This window comes from Mustela lutreola, chromosome 4, assembly GCF_030435805.1.
Source record: "Mustela lutreola isolate mMusLut2 chromosome 4, mMusLut2.pri, whole genome shotgun sequence".
NCBI lineage: Eukaryota > Metazoa > Chordata > Mammalia > Carnivora > Mustelidae > Mustela > Mustela lutreola.
In genome coordinates, this window is record NC_081293.1 from 184,041,374 (window position 1) to 184,064,983 (window position 23,610).

At 43.0% G+C, this 23,610-nt stretch overlaps 1 protein-coding gene across 2 annotated transcripts in view; it reads left to right on the top strand.

Annotated features, from left to right (window-relative positions):
• The window catches only part of LRGUK (leucine rich repeats and guanylate kinase domain containing), a 105,117-nt gene that overhangs the window by 32,186 nt on the left and 49,321 nt on the right, over nucleotides 1-23,610 (top strand). For both annotated transcript variants that reach the window (XM_059171896.1, XM_059171895.1), the window contains exons 8-12: nucleotides 5,037-5,117; nucleotides 6,750-6,836; nucleotides 8,205-8,311; nucleotides 13,660-13,779; nucleotides 20,427-20,523. In XM_059171896.1, coding sequence (XP_059027879.1) covers nucleotides 5,037-5,117; nucleotides 6,750-6,836; nucleotides 8,205-8,311; nucleotides 13,660-13,779; nucleotides 20,427-20,523 — 492 coding nt within the window. The remainder of the gene's footprint in view (nucleotides 1-5,036; nucleotides 5,118-6,749; nucleotides 6,837-8,204; nucleotides 8,312-13,659; nucleotides 13,780-20,426; nucleotides 20,524-23,610) is intronic.

The following is a 23,610-nucleotide window of genomic DNA, read 5'->3' on the forward strand; positions in this document are numbered from 1 at the left end:
GAGGACATATTAGGACCCATTATTAGTTTCTCCAGGGCTCTTACTTGAAATGCCAGCTTAGAATTATTCTAGAAAATCTCCAGGAGCAATAGTTGCAGAAGGACTGTTTTGTTTGTTTGTAATTAATATGATTCTTAATTTTTGAAAATTTGATGATTCCTAATACATTGTTTTCAGGGTTTAATCTGCAATCGAGTGGACATGATTTTCTGAAGTAGATGTGTTCATGTAAAATTTTGTATAGAAAGGTGACCTTGGGAGTATCTAAAGTGTCAGAGCAGGGAAATGAGAAACATGAGAAGAGCCTCAGGCTGGTGTTGCCCGTGACTGTCATTTAAGGAGAAGAGGCATAGTCCAATATTCTGTTGGTAACAATAGTGTATGTTCTTAATCTGTAGGAGTTGGGGATTGGATAAACTCAAATTTTCCATATCTGGTTTAAAACAAACTTTGTTTCACAAATTATAAAAATTGGCATTCACTCTTATTATACATTATTTTCAGTGAAGCATTTGGGCTTGTAATCATGGTTTATTGATGACTTAAGCAATAATGTCTACAAAACAATTTTATTCTGAGTACTTTGGCACATTTTTTGGAAAGACATCCTAAAGAAGTTGACTATTTCTTCCTGAAAATGCAAACTTTGGCCCTGAAAGAGGCATGGGTCTTATCTGGGGGGAGATGTGCAGCTGTGGAGACCTTTCTCTGTGCAGATGCGATGGTGCTTATCAGTTATGTCTGAGGATTCTTTCTCCAATGAACTTGCATCACCTGTTCGTCTAAACATCAAGAAAAGGCCATCTTTAGGTCTGGGACTTTTAATCACAGACAAAGGAGACTTTTAATCACAGACAAAACTCTTAGTCCTTATTTTGACTTGATTTGTATATTAAATTGTTTTGTCAACTTATAAAGTTCATTTAACTTTTGTACCCTGTGCCACGTGTCTTATGGAGTCAGCATAGTCTCTATTTCATACGGGTTTAGTGTCCTTTTGTGAAATTACCATGAAAATGGTTCTCACCTGTATCCAGGGAGTACTGAAAAGGTGAAATGCATTCATCGAATCCCAACTGAATGCATCTCAGAAGTCAGGGGAAGGAATAATGATTCATGTTAATAATAGTAATAATTGCAGTCAAAGGATCATCTAGAGATATTTGCTGATACCCGTGCACAAGGCACTGTTCTAAGCGCTTCACGTCCATTGTCTCATTTAATCCTTATTATATCCCTACTATTGTCATATTTTCTGGATGAGGAAACTGGGGCACAAAAATTAAGTGTAACATGCCCCAAATTCTACGCCTAGCGAAGAGCAGAGCCAGGATGCAAATGTAGGATGGTTTGCCTCCAGACTCAGTGTTCTCGATGCTGAAGCATAATACAGTAAATGAAATGCTGGTGACTCTTCCTTCAGGAAAGCCTAGAGTATAATGCTCTACAAGAGTGCTTTCTTTCTTTCTTTTTTTTTTTTTAAGATTTTATTTATTTATTTGACAGATCACAAGAGAGGCAGGCAAAGAGAGAGGAGTAAAGCAGGCTCCCTGCTGAGCAGAGAGCCAGATGCGGGGCTCGATCCCAGGACCCTGGGATCATGACCTGAGCCAAAGGCAGAGGCTTTAACCCACTGAGCCGCCCAGGCGCCCCCAAGAGTGCTTTCTGATAGAAATATAATGCAAGCCATAACTGTGAGCCATATATACAATTTTAAGTTTTCTAGTAGCCACAATAAAAAAGTAAGAAGAAACATGTGAAAATAATTGCAATAATACCTTTTATTTAGCCCAATACATCCAAAATATCATCATGTCGACATGTAATATAAAAACAAAAAATCATTGGTGAGGAGCTTTATAACCTCTTGCCCATGCTAAGCTTTTGACATCTGATGTGTATTTTGTACTTAACGCACATTTCAGTTCATGCTAGCCATACTCCAAGTGCTAAGTAGCCACATGTGGCTAGTAACTACCATACTGGATAGTGCTGCTCTAGAAAGACCTCATGAATAAATATATCATTTTCTTCCATTTCAAGAGGCATTTCAAGTTACATTTGAAAATGTTTAAGGGGAAAAAAAAGTATCATTAAGTGAGTAAAGGAGTTTATAAATTTCAAATGTTCAGGAGACTCTATTAAAGAAAAAGTGGCCATGTGTCCCAAAGCAGGGAATCCTTTGGGAACAATTGAGTCCGTAACAATAACATAATTCCCCAGCTCCCCACTGGGCAGGTTGGAGAGCAACCAACAGTAGTTTGAAATGTTCTTCGTGCCTTGCACAGATTTCCTCAGAGGTTTCCCCAGTACTACTGAGAATACCATGTCAGGGATGGAAAGTTTGTCATTTTACAGAAACATAACTTAGCTGTTGTTCCTCATATGATTAATTCGATGTTTTATCATTTGTACTTCTGTCAGTATTATTTACTTGCTTTTAGCGGCTGGCACATGGCTGTACACCCACACGATCATTTCATCATCTCTTTTAAGTTCCTTTGCAAATATTTCCCATCATTGGGTGATTTGGGGGCCCTTATCACTCTCTATAGTCCTTGTTAGCGTGGATGTCATTTCTGCCATTTAAAACTTATCTCCCAAATGTTAACACTATGATAACCTCAGGCCTTTCTTCTAGAAATAAGACATTGGTTGGGGAGTTATTCAGAGAACACTGTTTTCCTTCTTTCAGTGTCATTATTTCACAAATCAATCAGCCAATCGGTCAAAGAAAAAAGCCTTCACAGGGGGCTTTAAGTGTGGATGCTGGGGCTGGGAGAGCATAGCCTAGGAGGAAACGGCGACATGAGTCAACTGAACTATTCTCCCTAGGAATTTGAAGTTGCCAAGCTGCTAGGGGTCGGGAGTAACCCCCAGGGGCAGAGGAGGTTTGAGAAGAGGGGCATCTGGAATCTGGGGATCAGCTCTGCCAGTGTGACATGGCTCAAGGTCCTCCAGGAAAGAACCTTTCCGGTGATGTCTCACTTCAAGTCATTTGGGGCGCTGTACCCCGACACCTACTGTAACGAATAGTCTGTAAGGCACACAGCCCTGGGCTTGGCATTTGAGAAGAAGACATGAGGATGGGTCTGCTGTAGGGTGAGGTCTTCAGGAGAGGGACCAAGGGCACAGTCGGGACAGCCAGTGTCTGTGCAGTGTGGCTAAGTCAGCAGGCGTAGGATCTTGAAGCCGGGCTAGCCCTTACGTGCTTTGCTCTCCCCTTAACAACCTCTTCCTACCTTTGGAAGGGCTAGTGGGGAAGGGAGCGGGGTCCCTCTCACGTGACTCTCAAAAGACCAGATGCTCCCAGCTGACATTTTAGTTCTAATTTTATGTAGTCCGTGATCATGCTATTCATGTTGTTTGCAGCATTTCAAGATCTTTCCATGTCAGTTATCAGAGATATCTCTACCCTTCTAAAGGGTGCATAGTGTTCCTATTATGGGACTGTGCTATGACTCATTTAATCACCTAATGGTGGGGTTATTCAGAATTGAGGCATTTTTAAGCTTTTACTAAAAATGTTGGGCCCAGTGTTCTTTATCGAATGTTTGCCAGTCTGAGATCTCTTCAGTGCAAACCTCTTGAGGATGGGGCCGCTGGTTCATAGCTTATGTACACGTAAACCCATCAGCTTGCCTCTTAGGAAAAACATGCCAGTTTCCACACTCACCAGCAGTGTGTGCCGGGGCACACGGCCAGGACTTAGTGGTGAGACATGCTCATTGCAGGAAAACATCCCCCTTCTCGCATCTATGTTGGCTCCCAAGCACAGGGGCTGTATGCTAGAGGAAAATCAGCCCACTGCTCTGACCAAGCAGTGCGAACCTAGTTGACTATTCCACTTTCCTGAATCACATGGTATTTAAAAAATGATCCTTTTATCTTGCAGAAGATCTAAATGTCACTCTAATGGATATAGCCATTGTGTTGAAAGAGCTGTGTCGGATAGCATAGCATTGGTATAAGCAGATGATTGCTTATTAATAAACATCTAGAACTAATGCAGGTTCTATATGATGACTCAGAATTTACCTTTTATATTACGTCTTTGAAAATGGCATCCCTTGAACATGGTGCATATGTCCTTCCCCTGATTTAGCTCTGGGAGTAGTTTAATTTTAGCTGCATTCTGTGGTAGATAACTCAGGAATTATTGGTGACTACCTTTGGAGAGTGTTCACAACGCACGCGGGAATGACTTGGGGAGAAATAGAAATGATGTGATTATTAATTTTTTTTGCAAAAGTTAATAGCCACATTTGAAATAAAATTACAATTATGCTAACTACAGGAAATTTAAATAAAACTGTTTGTGTTTTAGCGGGAAATACAGGCCTTCTGCAACCCAAGCTTTCTCGTTGGTCAGATTAAGGAACTCAGCAGCAACCTTTTTTCATTTTTTTAAAGTTGTGAAACATAACCTACACAGAAAAGAGTATAAAACATAAGATACAGTGTAAACAAAAAATTGTAAGGCAAACACCCATGTCAAGAACTGTGTCCTATCATTTCTGTTTTTATCTTTCCTTAAAATAATTACCTCTTGTTGAAAAAACAATAGAGCTACACATGCACGCGTAGTAAGGAGTCTTCACCAGTCCCAAATAGCCAGGTTAGCAGAGGCAGGCTGGGGAGGGAAACTGGGGAACAGGAGGGTTAGGAGGATTAGGGCCTAGGAGAGAGAACCACGGAGCCCCCATCTGCGTTTTTTGTCCTATTTCTCTGATTCTGCATACCAAGTTATCTCTGCCTTAAAATAAATATGACTGAGAGGAGGATCAGCTCACTGTTCTTTAAACAGAGAGGAAAAAAGAAAACATGGCTTGTGTGTGTTCCCATTTAGTGAGGCGGCACACGGTCATTCCTGTGCTCTGCGATCTGAATACTCCTTAGAAGGCTGCGCTACGCAACAGAGCGGTTTCTAAAAGAAGTTGATGTTTGACGATCCCAGTCAGCTCCTTTCACAGAACTTTGTATTATGGGTTGCACAGTTAGTCTACTGATAATACTTTGTTTCTTTGATTAAACAGATTGCCGAGCTGGGTGAAATAGAATACATTGAAAATCTACCTCTCCTCCGGGTTCTCAATTTTCTAAGAAATCCAATTCAGGTGAGAGAGAGAATATGTGGGGAGAGGGGGTGGGGACCTTTTTGGAATTCTTCAAGAGGTACTTTTGATAAGGAGCATCAGGGATGTGATGCCCTGTGTTCACTCTCCATCTCTAAGGAAACAATTAGGAGGTTTGGGCAAAGGAGAGGCTGTTGGTGCCCTAGGCCACAGTGGAGCCTGGAGTGCCCTGTCTGGGGCTGGGGGGGTGGGGGTGGGGAGGGTTTGGGGGGCTCACGTGTGACTCATCCCAGCTGGTAATAAAAATCACCTGACGCAGCCACTGACCCTGGAGCAATGTCCTTTTCTGTCATAGAAGGCACCATGCCGGAGGTGTAGACAGCTACTGGTTCCTGTGGTGTAGGAGGGGAAAGGTCTCAGATATCTATAGTAATTGGTCTGGATATAGCTGGGGAAATTGGTGGTGTTGTAAAAAGTATTATAGAAAGAAATACTCTATTTCCTATGGCTTGTTCACCTCTGGTATTCAAAAACCCACTGTTTGTTAAGCCTCTGTCTTTCCTACCCTTGATAGAGTCTCTGTCCTGGCTTCTGTCCCTCCCTTTTTTTCCATTTGTCCTTCATTCCATTTTGCTACCTATACCCTTCCCTTCCCTTTCCAGAGACTCTTGAATTTAAATGTGCCTCCGAGTACCTTTTTCTGTGTGTGTAACTTGAGGAACATGTCTGGCCAACAAAAAGAAAAAAAAAAAAAAAAAAGCACAAGCAAAAATGAAAAACAAGATTAAAAAATAAATCCAGTCCTTGGTATGGGAATAGTGGCCGCCGACTTAAAAGCATTTCTGGTAAGAAAGGAACAGGACTTACAAAGTAGCCACCAACCTCCTTCCCGTTCCAGTTTTAGAGCCATGGGGAGTGTTTGCGCATGCGCATAAATACCACAAACCCTTTGGGCATTAGCTCACTTATATACACAACCCCCCCCAACTCATCCAACAAAGGACAAAAAGGGTACTTTTGTATGTTCATTTCATGTAATTTCTTATCTATAAATGCATCATCCACTAATACCTTTCTCTTCAAAGATGTTGCTTCTTTTAATACAAAACTTTAATTATATTTCTAAAAGCCAGATAATCCCAACATGGCAGATGGTTGGGAGTAATAAGGAATTTGTTCTATAAGTGAATATTATTTATTGTAAAATAAATTCCAAACAGTACAAGTTCAAAATAATACAAAATAATACTAAACAAATACAAAGTCGTCATAAATAATGTTCATCATTTGCAATAATGAACCTCTTTGGAGCTAGAGGACAGGATTTGAATCCCCAGCCACGGACTCTTAGGTGAAATGCTTCACCACTGAGGCTTGGTTAGTTTCTCTTTAGAAATGAGGATGGTCATACCCGCCCTGCTTATGTCACAGGGAGATTAATAAGATCACAACTTCGAAGAGCTTTGTAAGCTACAAGGCACAGTCTGCATGTGAGTTAATGTGACAGGACTGGTGACCGTGGAAGTGCAAACACCCTGAGGGGTGTGTGTGTGTGTGTGTGTGTGTATGTCGACAGGGTAGAAGCTGAAACGCCTACTTGTGGGAGTAGCATGCTAGTGCTTGCTTACGTGGGAAAGGAAGGCAACTGAATAATCCTTTTCATATTTTAACTAGGAAAAATCTGAATATTGGTTCTTTGTGATTTTTATGCTCCTACGATTAACAGAATTAGACCAGAAGAAAATTAAAGTGGAAGAAAAGGTATGTAATCACATTATTCCATGTGTTTGAGAGTTAGTGTGCTCAAGGGCTTTGCTGCCCACCACAGGACCAGTGTAATCAATAAGTGGTGCACGTGACAATATGGGAAGTAACGGCTTATTTAGGGAGTGTTTCCTTACTCTGTGGCTTAACCCCCTGCGAAGCTGAGCATCAGCACGGATGCAGCGAAGGTGCTGCTCTTGCACAGTCAACAGGCCAGCAGTGGGGTCGGAAGCCGTGCTCCACGGCTCCAGGCAGCAGCACGATGGCAGTCTGTTAATTCTGGAGAACTACCATTCCTGGAGGGTGTGTGATTCTGTTTGTGTTGCTCTAAACACTCATTTAATAATGAAATGTATTATTATGTCATTCTACATATATAATCAAAAAGTACTCAGATCAGTCTCCTGGTATTTTAAACCCTTATTTCCACTTTTTAAATTCATGATCCCCCTGGACACACAACACAGTTCCAGAGTGATGGGACCTGACACACTAGCACCTGCCTCCCTGCTACCTTACCGGGGTGGGACTTTGTCTTGCTTTAGTGACTGGTGACAGCCGAAATCTCCATTAACGAAGGATTTCTCACACTAAATGCAAATTTGAGGTGAGCATGAAAACAGTTATAAGCATGTAGAGCGGCAGATATTCCACTTCATACGTGCCTCTTGGAAATTGCGGATGAAAATAGTTACGGATGTTAGTGCCTTGTTATTCTCAAACTCAGAGGCACTTCCTAGATTTCTCTTTCTCTTTAACGTTTTGTGAAGGGAGTGCAGTTCAAAAGCCTACATTAAGTAAAGGTGGGGTACACAAGGATCGTGGATGTAGAGGGGCGACAAGGACATTTGGTTAGAGAAGTCTGCGTTGCGAGGGAAAGACCCCTATCTTTGAATACAGGAAGCTCTGCTGAAAGAGGAGGAGGTTTGGGTAGAATTTGAGATAATTGGAATAGCTCCTGGTGAGATGGCATGAGGAACACGTCCCCGTGGTAGCGACGACCTGGGATCTAGAACTGAGTATTTTATTCCTTCCTCTCAGGCTCAAAGTGGGAGTGTTTACTATATTAAAAGTACTCTTGGGCTTTAGAGGTTTGGTGTTTGCTTCTTCCCTCCCAAACCAGAGACCAGAAAGAAGTGGGGGACCCGTGGACTCCAGCTTGGTATTTTAAGATAACCCTCCTTATTTAGGTTTTGGGAAAGTTAGAGTAGACAGGAAGATGGAGTGCAAAGGTCATGAGTATGCGTTAAGGGATTTTCCACACCCGGTTACCTGTCTTGAATGTTTTGCTCAAGAAAATTTAAGACTTGTCTTCTTTGAAGAAATGAAGCATGTTTTCCTCTTGCATTTCTAATTCTGGAAAAGGTTGCAGCTGTGAATATATATGACCCTCCCCCTGAAGTGGTCGCAGCCCAAGATCACCTGACCCATGTCGTCAACAGCGTGATGCAGCCCCAGAGGATCTTTGACAGGTATTCCTGAGGGATCCCCAGGGTAGAACTCAGGGTGGTGAGCCCAGGACATCGTCGTCGTCTGCCCCAGCCCTCTGTTTTGTGACTCATTCCTTCCTCGCCTTCTCTGAGAGGAGGGTCTTTCTTTGACTGTCTCAGTTTTAGGGTTATTGTCACATGCTTGAGCTCAGGGTTCACTCACTGGTGGTTTCCCAGGTGTGGAGATGAGTGGATTCGTCTCCCCTTGACCATCCGGCCCCTTGAATGGTGGTTAGCTATGACATAGACAGCGAAACGCCATGTTTAAAAAATGTGTCAGTTTTCCTGCTATAGGACAGAACCATAGACCTTTGCCTCATGAACAGAGAATTGTGATGATTTCGTCCACTCTAAGTTTTTCCTTAGCTGTGAGTGAGTGCTGGATAGCCCTGCCAAAGAGCATGAATGCAAACTATGAGAGAGTCCATAGAAGGAAGCCCAGCCAGCCCAAAGGAAACTTGAGATCGTCTTTACATCAATTGCACTGAGCCCGTGAGTCACCCAGCTTAGCTGAGCGCATGAACAGAGTCTCTCACATCTAAGTTCAAAGACAGATTTACCACAGTTTCTCCGTTTCTTTTTAAACAATCTGTTGGAGCAGATGGCCATTTATGCTATAAGTATATTGCAGAAATTCTATCAATACCCAAAGGCATTTTAAAAATACTTGTAAAATCTCTTCGTTATAAATGGCTTCCCTTCTTTATGTGGTATTTGCTCCTGTACTTCACATGGTTGGTTTCCCACAGAGAGCACATGTTTTATTTTGCATCCAGGACATGATTTTTTACATGTAATTTAATAATATAGACATTGACAGTTTTATATATTTATGGTCACCCTCTAGGTGAACTGATTTATCATTTATTTGCATACATCTGGAAAAGCACATTTGATTTAAAAGAAGGGCATTTATGTCTTCGTTGTATTTCTTTCCTAGTTTATGAGATTGCTAGTTGTTTCATGCTTTAGGGTACATTTATATAAAAATATGTATCAAAGAAATTTACAGCACTGTCTGAAAAACACGTATTTCATCATCATTTGTGGTTACTGAGTAGACAAGAGCAAAATGGCCAAGCAGTCCCAGATGCTCCAGAATGAAGCAGTGTTTGTTGTGAGAAACTCATGGAGACAGGGGCAAGACTACCATTGCCCATCCCAGGCTGGCCCTACAGGGAACCCTAACTCTTGACCTTGGCACTCTTATGCTGCATTATTGGGGAACACTGTCCCTTCCTCTGGTGCGACTAGGGTGAGGATACAATACTAAAATTACATGGCAGAATCTTGACTCTGGCCTGGTGGTCACTGATAGCTTTCTTGCTCTCCTGTCCTCCAGGCTCATCTTCTACAAGCCCTGTCCATACTCTGGAATTAACCACTTCTCCAAGAAGCCCTGGTTGGTTTCAGTGAGAAATGGTACTTCCCAGTCACAACCTGGTTGCTAGAGGTAATCATTGCTCCTGAGTTGGTCATTGTCGTTAGGCTTTTTAGTGGACAGACCTAAGAATGTATTTCTTTCCTTCCTTTCGTCCAACCATCCACCCATCTATCCAGTCACCCACTGGTCTATTTTATCTATCCTGTTTATCTACTTATATGTCTCTGTCTACATCTATTCAATGCACTTATATCTAGTCTATATAGATAGATCCATATTTATTTATAGGTAGATGATAAAATACCTCCTGAATTCATACTGATACAACTCAATTTCAAGATGATAGTTGAGCTTTTACTTATCCTCCTGTCTATTACATCTGTGTCTTCCTTCCCTCCCACATCAAAGACACAGAGGGAGATGGATTTAGAATATCCCATAATTACTTTTTTAAAATCCCATATTGCAGCACAACAGTATCAGTCCTAATATTACCACTGACATGCTTGCCGAAAACACTGAAATAATATTTTGCCTATGCTCTTCCCATCACCCCGCCCCCATTTTTTATTGTGGTAAAGTATCTATAACATAGAATTTGCCATTTTAACCATTTTAGAGTGTGTAAGTATGTGGCATTAATCATATTTACACTGTGTGGCAACCATCATCACCACCTGTTTCCAAAATTTTTCATCCCTCCACCCCCCAGCAAAAGCTGTAACCCCTAAGCAGTAACAGCCCAGTTCCTACCACTACTCCTGGTCCCTGGAGACTTTGTATCTCCTTTCTATCCCTGAGAACTTACCTATTGTATATATTTTATGTAAGTATCAATCTCCCACTTTAAAAATAGTGTACCGTATTTATATTGTCAGAACGTGTATCCGTCACCCACCATACTTTCCCCTTTGCCGTCATTTGTCTTAGTTCTATGGATAACTGCACATTTATGCCTTCCCGTCAGCCTTTGTATTAATGTCTCCTGAGTTAATTGGGTGTGCGAAGCTTGTTCTCCTGTAGACTCCTCAGGATGTGCTATGGGATAGTATCCCTTGAACCCTTACATGCTGATAATATTCTCTGTCCTTTATACTTGAAAGTCATTTTTGTTATATTTAAAAATCCATGACTCACACTTTTTCCTTGAATATATAAAAGATGATACTCTTTTTTGGGGGGCGGTGCAAAACATCTATCAAAATCTAAAAACAATTACCTTTCCCTTGTAAGTCATGTGTTCTCTTTTTCTACCTGAGTGATTTTTTTTTCTTTAAAGTCAGGTCATTTTGCTAGACTTCTTTCTTAATATTAGTCATTCTGGGCTAATACTCTCAGGTATGCTGTGTACTCTTTCAATGCATAGTTTTATTTATTTATTTTTTTAATTTCAGGACAGTTTTCTTGAATTATGGTCTTTAATATTTGTTCTGTTCCTTTGCTTTGGTTTTATCCTTCAGATAGAAGATATCCTTTGTCTATACTCAATATTTGTCACTTTCAATTTTTTCCTCTTTAATCATTTAAAAATTGTACTTTCATATAATTTTATTTTTTATTTGTTTTTATTTAAATTCAATTAGCCCACATATAGGACATCATTAGTGTTTGGCATAGTGTTCAATGATTCATAAGTTGTGTATAACTTTGAGATAATTTTAGGCTCACATGCAGCTGTAAGAGATAATACAGAGAAATTCAAGATGTTTCTAGATGTTTCTAGGGGTGATACCTTGCATAACTACAGCAGAATATCAAAACCAGGAACTTGACATTGGTACAACCCACCGGCCTGATGAGATTTCACCAGCTTTGCATGTACTCATGGGTGCATTTACTTACATGTGGTGTTGCCACACATCTAGATCGTATGAGCACCCCCACAGAAGAGTTTTGTCACAAGGATCCCTGCGCTTCCCTTTTAGGACCACAGTTGCCTCCTTCCTCTTCAACTCCCCTACTCCCTGGCAGCCAGTGGTCCAGTCTCCACGTCTATCATGTTGTCATTTCAAGAATATGATACAAACAATCATATCATGTATAACCTTTTAGGATTGGCTTTTTTTTTTTTTTAACTTAGCCTTATTCCCTGGAGATGCACCCAAGTTGTTGTATATACCAACAATTCATTCCCTTTTTTTTTGCCGAGTCATATTCCTTGTGTGAACGTACCACAATTAGTTTAACTATTCATCTCTCGAAAGGCTTCTGAGCTGATTCTGTTTGGGGCTATTACAAATCCAGCTATTATGAATACGGATCTACAGATTTTGTTCATGTAGAGTTTCAGCCTGTTTGCTTTCCAGTGGATACCCTTTGGCCCTGCTGGGGTTCCCTTGTCTTCAGGTGTGTCACTTGCTGCCCCATTTCTTCCCCCCGCGTGGATCCCTGCAATGTGCAAGGTTCTGTGGGCTTTTGGTTCATGGAAAAACTTTTTCATCTGGTTTTGTTACACATGTTATCCATGGGCTTTTGCTGTTAACTTTTTCCTTTTTTTGTGTTTTTCCCCTGTGAATGTTCTGAGAGATTGAAAAATTATACCGCCACCACCTCCATTCTTCATCGAATCTATACCTTAGCGTGTATTCTTAAAATATATCTTATTCTGTATTTCTATAGTTGTGGCACGAGTGGAATTCACACACATCAGCCAGCATGTTTTCACTCCGTAGTCCAGTCTTCCAGGCCCAGAAGCCATGCCTTGATTCCTATATTAGCTCTTAGCCATTAGCTGTTCCTTTGAGCAAGTTAATTGACCTCTCTGTACTTCAGTTTCTTTGTGTATCCAACGGGGGTAATGATAGATCATGACAGAAACATCTTCATCCACTTCCTGTAGTAATTAAATGAGCTAATGCCCATCAGACTCCTAGAATAGTGCCTGGGACATATTGATTGCTCAGGTAGATTTTAATTATTACCATTTTCATTGCATATCCGTGTTCTAATTCAGTGGGCATAGATACTAAAACTTAATTCTCAGAGAGCAGTCTTCCTTCTTTCATGTTGAAGTTCTTAGGGAAATACTTGATCAACTAAGAACTAACACATTTTACCATATTTTTCCTTTTAAAAATGTGGGTAAAGTAAATTTACATGTATTTGGACTTGACTTATTACCTATGCTTTGAATATTATTTTTGACCTATCATCACGAACTTGCTCGGGAAAGTAAGACCAGCCTCCTGTCCAGTGCCTGCAGGTAGCAGGTGCTCAGTCACGGGCTTAGGCCTGACTGGGGTGTAGGCCCTGATTTAGGCCTGACTGGGGTGGAAGCCCTGACGTAGCCCTGACTGGGCTGGAGACCCTGACTTAGGCCTGACTGGGCTGGAGACCCTGACTTAGGCCTGACTGGGGTGTAGGCCCTGACTTAGGCCTGACTGGGGTGTAGGCCCTGACTTAGGTCTGACTGGGGTGGAAGCCCTGACGTAGCCCTGACTGGGCTGGAGACCCTGACTTAGGCCTGACTGGGCTGGAGACCCTGACTTAGGCCTGACTGGGGTGTAGGCCCTGACTTAGGTCTGACTGGGGTGTAGGCCCTGACTTAGGCCTGACTGGACTGGAGATCCTGACTTAGGCCTGACTGGGGTGGAGACCCTGACTTAGGCCTGACTGGGGTGGAAGCCCTGACGTAGCCCTGACTGGGCTGGAGACCCTGACTTAGGCCTGACTGGGGTAGAGACCCTGACTCAGGCCTGACTGGGGTGTAGGCCCTGACTTAGGCCTGACTGGGCTGGAGACCCTGACTTAGGCCTGACTGGGGTGGAGACCCTGACTTAGGCCTGACTGGGGTGTAGGCCCTGACTTAGGTCTGACTGGGGTGTAGGCCCTGACTTAGGCCTGACTGGACTGGAGATCCTGACTTAGGCCTGACTGGGGTGGAGACCCGGCCTGCTGGCTGTGTATGTGACCAGACCCAGCCGTCTCTGCCTGCCCTGTATTCCAGCACTCTCCCCCGCCTGGACGCCCCGTATCCCATGTTGGTTCTGGCCGGTCCTGAAGCCTGTGGGAAGCGAGAACTTGCTCACCGCCTCTGCAGACAGTTCAGCACGTACTTCCGGTACGGGTAAGTGTGCTCACTGGCCAGGAAGGATGTAAAATGTCGGCTGTTGCTGCTTGGGGCTGTTAATTCTCAGCAAGCTTGAAAAGGCACAGAGAAGGCTCATCGGTTTCTTTGCCACTTATCACAGTGTGAGAGAGACCCCGCATGTTGTCGACCTTTATTCCCCCAAATGTTCACCTTCATTCACTGACCGCTGACATCACTCTCCAAGGGTTGCAAAGTCCGTGCATTTTTAGTGAAGCATGGTGGCGTTTGAGGCCAGGCTCGTGCTGTGGCCGCCGGCTGCGACAGCAGAGATGAGGATGGGGGTGGGGCACCTGGTGCCCGGAGCTCCCTTCCTCGCCTCCCCGCCCCCCCCAGCTCCCGCCACTTGCACCTCCACTGCCTCATCTCCACATGGGGAGGCCTCTTCTGTGGCCCATTTCATGAGAAGGGAAGAGAAATGACGGCAAACGCTTTTTCTTTTCTTTCCCTTGGGCTAGCATTCACGGCACTCCAGTTTTCTGGAGGAGACATTTTGCCCTCATGGTCTGGTTAAAATAGAGGAGAATATCAAACAAATGAGGATCATTTAAAAAAATTCTTCAGCTGGGCTTGACTTTTTTGGGGGGGGGGGGTCTGAAAGACTTTTTAAAGGTTTCTGGGAGTCCGATTTAGAGCCGCCACTGTGGTCTTTTGAACTGGTTTCCTCTTAATTTTTAACCTATGGCAAAGCAATTACTTCTAGATTAGGAATGTCTGTTGGTGACCAGAGGAGGGGACTGCAAAGATTTTTCAGACAGCAAGAAAAATCAATGCAAATTATTTTCTAATGCCTTGCCTTCCCTTAAGCTGTACATGTTCAAACGATGTAAATACTATTTGAAACAGGTCCATTTATTTAGATATCTAAAATTACATCCCTCATTTGAACAACTCCAGGATCCAAATATATAAAATGATTTATTTACTAATATATTTTAAGTACCCTGAAGTAACAAAAATAAATTAAAACTTAACATTAGAATAAAAAAGTATAGAGTGCCATTATGCCTACCTATATAGGGGTGCTGAACCTGTAAATAAGTAGATAAGTAGAACACAGTGAATGGAAGGTGAAAGTTGGCAGACCGTGTATCCCAACCATTGTCCAACATGTAAACCCAGAACCTTTTAGCAAACCAGAATTCCGGAAACCAAGGCTTTCTCTGATTAAAATTCCTTTTAATTATGTTATAAACGTTGAGCGCCAGGTCCATCATATGGTTTGTGACACATGTTTATGGAGGCCCGCAGGATCAGGTGTGTTCTCGGAGGTGTTCTTGGAGGTCTTACAATCACCAAGATTGTGAGATAGTCTGCCTCTCTGTTCCCACTTGGATGGCCTTCCTCTTATTCATTTTTATTAAATCCTATTTTTCCCCTATTAGAATGCTTATCCACCATGCTTGTGACTGATTTAACGTTTGTCTACTCAACTGTAAATCCAAGGAGGGTATGGACCAATGTCACCTTTGCCCACCATTTGGTTCTCGGTGTTCAGGAGATGACTAGGCGCTTAATACCTACATGAGAAATACTTGTTAACCAAGTGACAGATTGAGTGAACGGGATGAATGAATTAAGGGTATTATATACCACATTTCGTGGGAAATTACTCTGATAAGAAATAAAGGTGATTTTCCATTACTGCCACTGATGGATATATGGAGAGATGGATGGATTCATTCATTTGTTTACCAATTCTTTCAATAAATATTTATTGAATTCCTCCCATGTGCTAAGCCCTAAAGATACAGTGAGAACAAGATTGATAATATCCTTGCCTTAATGGAATTTGTAATCTAGTGGGGAACTCAGACCTTTAATTAGTGTCGTGTGGAGGCACAAGGCAGTGAAACAAAACCTTAAAACTAGCTTCGTGCCTACAGTTTCTACTGCTACTGCTATCTTTCTCCTCCTGCTGGAATTAGCGGCCAGCGTGGAAAGACCCGCCTTACCGTCTTGCTGCCAAGTACACACCCACTCACCCACCTCCCTCGCAGGCTCCGAAGCATTGTCCCACCATTCACTGGCGTCCCCATGGACGCAGAGTTCAGAACTTGCTCAGTGGCACATCATTTTAAAAATTCCATCAAGGTATGGCTCAAAGATCGTATCATTGGATTAAAAAAAAAGATTTTAGACAGCTAGTAATTTCATCTGTGGAGAAGGTAAGAAAGTACTACTTTATATGCAGCAACTTTCTGATTAAAACAAATGATGAAACCAAAGCACATCTTCAGAGGCAAGCCATTGTTCTTGTTTAGATTTTTAAATTCCTTATCCAACATAATTTTTGTTGATTTTTAATGAAATGGGGAAAAAAGGCATGAAAACAGTTTCATCTTGAAATATACAAGTATTTACAAAGGGACTTTCTCTGCCCTTTCCTTGAATCTTTTCTTTCCCATCTATTTCATTTTCTCGTGGTATTTTGTCTTCCTTTTAAAATTACACTGCCCCATGATTGAGACATTCAATGAAATTCTCATGCACTAAGTTGTGTATCCAGATATGTCAATATTAAAATCATAACAAGGTGGTCTAACAAGCATTAGAATGGCTGAGAGATTTTATCCTCGTGTTAGGTTTTGATTTTTCTATTTGTTCTTGGTTTTAGAAGTAGGTTGGTGGTTCTTTCCTTACCTGTATTATTAGTTCTACATGGGGATAGGAATTTACTGCCTTCAAAATCTATTTCCAACCTTAATATTACCACACAAATCAGTGGCTTCCTGGCAGAGTGATGGATAATGAGAGAAACATAAAACAGTGCAAGTATACCTGTCCACCTTCCCCATTTAAGGCCTGGAAAGTGATCTGAATAGTCATGAAAGAAAACTTTAGTCTTCTTTCTGAGATCTCCATTTTATGGCAGTCTCTATCTTTATGACCTTTTTCTTGATGTCGACTGCTAAACATCTTTACTTTTAGTACGCTAGCACAGTCACGGAAAAGACCACAGCTCTTTAGCTAAATGAGTTGTATGAGCCGCAGCTACCTTAATGCAGGCTAACCTAATGCCTGCTTATCCAGATGTGACAAACCAGTAGAACGGCTCATTTATTCATCTAATCAGTGTTTATTGGGCACCAGCCGTGTGCCGGCAGGGAACTGCCGAACAAACAGACGTGGGCCCTGTCCTGGGAGCTTAGCATCTAGTCTGGGACTCAGGCAGGTCAGTGCTGGTTCACAGGATAGTTGGATGGGTGCTGCGATGATCTCCAGGATAGAAGATGTGGAAGACACGTGGGCTGTGGAACTCCAGCGGGAGCACCTTCGGGGTGGGCAGGCATGTTTGATGAACTGCACGTACAGCCTGGAGTACCGGAAGTGTGCAGGGAGACGGCAGAAGATAAGACCAGAGTCGCAGACAGGAGTCTCAGTAGAAAGGATTTGTAAGCAGGGAGTCTTGAGGACTGCTGCAGTTCTAGAAAGTGCGCCCTGTGGGCGGCTTGGCAGAGGGTGGGAAGGGGAGACCGGAGACCCGGGGACCAGCTGGGGTACAGTCACAGCTCACCATGGTGTGAGTTAGAAAGTGGGCGTGTCGTTACTGGAGAGTGGGCGGGGTGGTGGCTTCCTGGAATAGGATACTCAGACGTGGTGCCAACATCTTAGATGCTGATGATCTCTTTCTGCTCAGCAGTTATTGGCATATATTTGCATTGAGGGTTAGGACTAATTTAATTCTTCTACCAAATGCCCTAGGAAGACCTGGGCTTTTGAGGGTAGCCTTTGAAAGAGTTCCCTTACTAACAAGATGGTGTGCTATCGTGGGCTTGAATTTCTTTCTTTCTTATTTCTTTTTTTCCCCTTGTGATTGATTTTTTTTTTTTTAACTATGTTCCGTTAGCCAGCATCTAGTACCTCATGAGTTTTTGATGTGGTGTTCAACCATTCATTAGCATTACACCCTGTGCTCATCACAACATGGGCTTGAATTTAGGTGTGCTCACAGCCAAACCTCTGCCTAAATATTTCCAGTAGCAAGAAGTTTGTTATTTCCTGAGGCAATCTGGTCCAGAACTGAGATTCTAAAACTGCATGCTTCTGAATCAAACTGAAAACATTTCTACTCCTCATCCAACTGGCTAGTTCTTCTCCGGCATCTTCTCATCCTATTACATTTCCCTGGATATTGGGCCATTCCATTGACCTTGTGGATTCCTTCCCCTCCCAATCGTCATCTCTTCCCCATGGACTTGATTTGCTAAGATTCTCCAGGACAGCTGGCCCATGAAGAGGCCTTTCGAATGTCCAAACTCACTCTCAGACTCTCCGGCTCAGTGTTGTAGTCTGGTGGTCATCTCTAACTCAGTTCTTCTTTGGTGTGGCTCCCATTGCAAACTATGACTTAACTAGTCAATTAATTAGTAAATAATAAACTCATGGAACTCTAAATTACAAATGGAATTGTATTGAGACTGGGGAGAAAAAGGACACTGAAGGTGATGGCCCAGGCAGATTTCTGTCTAAAATTAGGCATCATTTTTTTCTGAGTTTAGTGAAACACTGCTCTCACTATGCAGCATTTCTTTTTTAAGATGTTCACATTTGGGCAGCCTACTCCACAGCGAACATTTCTGCATGTGAAAATTGGATGACAGGATTCAAAAACCCACAAGTCATCTTAGGTCAATCGTAATAGAAGGTTCTGCAGCGGATACAGGCTCTGTCATCTGCATTCTCCTCCTCTCTGAAGTCTTCTCTTTATTTACCTGCCTAGAAGCTTCATATTACTTCTTGGCTTTGTCTTCCTTTTAGAAATTCTGAAAAAAATTCCTGCCGCTCAGTTCCTTTGTTGGAAAATGCAAATCCAATACCACGCGTAAGGCGATGTGAAGGGTGTGCAGTACAGGGTTCCCAGTCACTGAATTCTCTTTTCTGCCTGTCAAGGACACCACTAGACAGAGGTCCCAGGGCCCTGCCAAGGTGTGTGAAGGAATGTCAGAGTAGTCACACCACAAAACAAATACCATGGTGTTTGACAGTGTCTTCTTGGAATATACTCTCCTTCCTGGGTCTGTAATTTAAGTAGAATGTTAAGACTTTAACTTTCCTAGTCTAGTTAATTCTTGATGATAATGGAAGGGGAACAGTGGTAGAAATGATAAAAATTGGGCTCTGTGACAGAGAAGCTTTTGAGGTTATGACGCTGCGTAACCGATAGTAAGAGGAATTGACGCGGGGTCATCCTGGCACTGCTGCTTCGTCAGCTAACTGCTGTGCCTCAGTTTCATCTGTGAAATGGGAACAGCAACACTCGCCTCATGGCTGCTTGTGAGGAAGACCTGAAATACCATGTCAGATGTCTAGCTAGTCTCATCTGCTCCTTGAAAACCATAGAATAGTACAAAAGATGAGTTTGCACTGCAGTCCCAGAGCTCCACTCTAAGAAATGAGGTATGAAATTGAGAGTCATGGGCTAGTTGGGACCCCATTGTCTATTTCTGGGACTGATGCTGGTCTGCTCTGTGGCCTTAGACTAGTTGTGTTTATTGCCCTCCACCAAATGGAGTTGGTCATGCCTCTTTTCTACCTTGCAGGTGTCATTTACTTGCTCATGTTTTTAAAGATTTTATTTATTTATTTATTTATTTGTCAGAGAGGGAGAGAGAGAGCATGCACAGGCAGGCAGAGTAGCAGGCAGAGGCAGAGAAAGAAGCAGGCTCCTGGTTGAGCAAGGAGCTCAATGGAGGACTCGATTCCAGGATCCTGGGATCATGACCTGAGCGGAAGGCAGCCGCTTAACCGACTGAGCCACCCAAGGGTCCCTTTACTGGTTCATGTTACAGGTAATTGGTGACTGCTTGCACGGAGGTGGGTGATGGGGAATGCAGTAGCAAGTAAGATGAACAAGATAAAGTCCTTTCCTCCTGAGTTGTATGTCCCGCTGGGGAAGACAGGGAACAACCAGATAATGTGGATAAGGGAAGACCGTTCAGGTGACAGGGAGTAAGCGGGGGGGGGGGGGGAGGGGGGTGTGGAGACGGGGAGGGGATGCCGTTGTCGCAGCGATCAGCAAGGGTCTCTCTGGTTGACCTGAGAGCTCCACCCAGGGCTTCCCTTGGGAGGCTTATATCTGGTGTTGATAGCACGGGCTGAGCTGAGGAGGTGGGATCCTGAGCAAGGAACTGGGTGGAGACGAGTGGCAGACACTGAGGCTATGAGCACGTGGAGAGCAGCATCATCAGCCACAGGGGGTCAAGAGAGGCTTTTGGATTGGGGGTGGAGGGCGGGAGTGGAGCGCGGCACTTACCTTGAGTCCTGGAAGACAGGTGGGCCAGCCAGGTGAGGGATGAGGAGGGGCCCGGGGAAATGCCCAGAGCAGAGAGGACACGAAGACTCTTGGGTGGAAATATACAGGTATTGAGCGGAAGTAGTCATGTGGGAGGAGGTGACGGACACCCGCGCACCCGGACTCGGTGTGGACGATCCCGTTTGTATGAGCCCTTGAGGAGCGGGGCAGCTGAATGTGGTCTAGCACTTCGAAACCACAGTGCTACGTTACCTCACAATTCATGATTCGTGGATCAGTTTCAACTTTTTAAAACCTACTTTTACTCAAACCTTTTCCATTTTCAATCTCAAGCTGCTGGAAGCCGACCGGTTATCTACTGTGCTTTCAGGGCCTGCCACACCACAAGACCGCCTTACTTTGGAGAAGGGGATCGAGTGGATTACCATTTTATCTCTCAGGAAGTTTTTGATGAAATGCTAAACATGGTAAGAACCTTCTCCCCTGTATTACACAAGAAACACTCATCCTCTGGTAGGAATATTAGGAACTAGTGATAACAAAGAGGAAAATCTTGTGTTTGTTATGAGAGAAGTGTTCTTTTTGGGTTGTTTTTTCTTAAACCATGTGTATATTCTTGTTGACGTGCAGCTTTATTTTAGGATCTTGGAGAGAATATTGTAAATTTTCAGTGAGTAGATGTTTTAAGAAAATGGAAATAAGACCTCTATGTAAAGTGCTTGTGATTTGTGCTTATTATGTGCTGCTGTTATTTATTATTATTTTAAAGATTTTATTTATTCATATGACAGAGATCACAAGTAGGCAGAGGCAGGCAGAGAGAGAGGGGAAAGCAGGCTCCCTGCTGAGCAGAGAGCCCGATCCCAGGACCTGGAGACTATGACCTGAGCCGAAGGCAGCTTAACCCACTGAGCCACCCAAGTGCCCCATGTGCCGCTGTTATTAATCAGACTTTATTCAACATAGGCAGTTCTCCCAGACCAGTCTGATGTGTGATATGAATTGAGCCTCTCTTGCTGTGGGAGTGTTCTGTCCAGAGACCCCTCCTGTTTGCCATCACTGGTGCTTTCTTCTTCTTCTTCTTTTTTTTTTTTAATTTAAGATTTTATTTATTTATGAGAGAGAGCAGAGGGAGAGGGCAAGCAGACTTCACACGGAGTGCGGAGCCTGATGTGGGGCTTGATCTCAGAACCCTAAGTTTATGACCTGAGCTGAAACCAGGAATTGAACACTCAATCAACTGAGCTACCCAGGCGACCCGTCACTGGTGCTTTCTAACTGTTGTGGTCCTAAACATCATTTCATCACGCAGTGTCTCATTCAGTTGGCCTGTCCTGGACACATATGTAGCCTTAAGCTTCCATGTTACACATCAATGCGCATAACTGTAGTAGAGTTAAGCATGGGATCTGCAGTTTCTATGAGTTTGATTTTGAATGCCCAGCTTTATACATAGTGCCTGTTTTCTCTTGCATTCACAGAGAAACCCAAATGAGAAAGTCCTATAATCTCTAGGCCGTTTCCCCTCTAACCTTGTCAAAAGAACATCTTTGAGATTCTTTATAATCTTCTCTCCTAGGGCTGTATTCTGGTAGTTGATCTGAATGTATCAAGAGTATTTTGGGATTTTTATATTTCTAAAAGCCTTAACAGAGATAAGAAGCATTATCTTGATATTAGTAAGAAGGATTCCTTTAGGACTCTTAGGGTTGAAAAACAGCTAGTTCCTGAAATTCATGTTAATTTCTCTTGTTAGAGTCTGAGGCATTTTTTTTCTTGGTTCAGTTCATCTGTTCTCAGTACCCCATATGCTCCCCTGACGTTCCATACCTTACTGGATCCGTAGTAACTAAGTCTGGTTTAATTCCTAGTCTAAGAAGTCGCTGTATTTACACTCCATATTTGGTTTCACAGTTTGACTCCCTCTACAAAATCCTTGTCTGTGTGAGTAGTGCTCGTTTTTACTGCTTCTGCTAACTTTATTACTTCAGTATAATGTCATTTTCTTCAACTGGAATTTTGCTTCTGAGCTCCTTTTCCTTAAAATGAGCTCAAGACTGTTTCATGAAGAGGCAAACTGTGAGAGGTTGTAACTCATGACACACTATCAGCTTCGCCAGTCACACCGACACACTCAGCCTCCTGTATACACACCCCCGCTCCCCGGAACCCCCACCCAGCCAGCCTGCTGCCCCGCCTTGGCAGACTACCCTGGCATCCCCAGGCCCCGGATGCCTCCTGTGGAGGCACCCTCTCCTCCATTCCCTCATCACCTACATGTGGATCGTCACCCCACTGCGTGCCTACAGACACACAATCCTTTTTTTTTTTTTTAATTTTTTAAAAAAGATTTTGTTTATTTATTTGAGAGAGAGACAGCAAGCATGAGAGGGGAGAAGGTCAGAGGGTGAAGCAGACTCCCCGTGGAGCTGGAGACTGATGTGGGACTCGGTCCTGGGACTCCAGGATCATGACCTGAGCTGAAGGCAGAAATTTAACCAACTGAGCCACCCAGGTGCCCCAGACACACAGTCCATTTTTAAGGACATATGTGCAGTCACTTCCCTGAAGATATTCTTCCTCTCTTGTGGAAGTAAGATACAGACCTGGAGGCTTCTGAAATAGGATTATTGCTGTTTACTAAGAAATCTCCCAGCAGGAAGATGTGAAAGGACTATCACCAGCCAGGAGCTGGAGGACACTTACTCTAATTTTTTTTTAAAATAAGTATAACGAAGCCTGTTTTATATACTAAAGTACAATGCCAGATTCCTCCCAACTCTTCATTCTTCCAGAAGAGATTTTTGGGCTCCACAGAGGGCGGCCCTTGTACACACAAGTAAACAAATGCACAGTATTTATCTGAAACATGTTTCAAAAGTACATTTTGAGGGGCACCTGGGTGGTTCAGTTGGTTAAGTGGTTTAGCTTAGGACACGATCAGTTGGTTTAGCTTAGGACACGATCTCTGGGGTATGAGATCGAGGCCCAGGTCAGGCTCCACATTGGACATGGAGACCTGCATGGAACAAGGTTCCCTCTCTCCCTCTACCCCTACCTTCAAAAAAAACAAAAACAAAAAACCCGCATTTTGAAAACAGGATGAGTCACAGTAAGCAAGATAGAGTATATGCCTGATGGGAGATTCAGATAGGGATATTATCCATCTATATAGATGCAATATATATATGTATTATATACGTACATATGATATATGTATATATATAAGATGTCGTACGATTTGCTTCAAAGAACAAAGAAGGCGGGGCGCCTGGGTGGCTCAGTGGGGTAAAGCCTCTGCCTTCGTCTCGGGTCATGATCCCAGGGTCCTGGGATCGAGTTCCGCGTTGGGCTCTCTGCTCAGCAGGGAGCCTGCTTCCCTTCCTCTCTCTCTCTGCCTGCCTCTCGGCCTACTTGTGATCTCTGTCTGTCAAATAAATAAACAAAATCTAAAAAAAAAAAAAAGAACAAAGAAGGCATGACATTGAAGACATAAAATATTAGGATATTTGTTGCAGAGTTTTTAACTTTTAAAATGCGTGATATAAACTCCT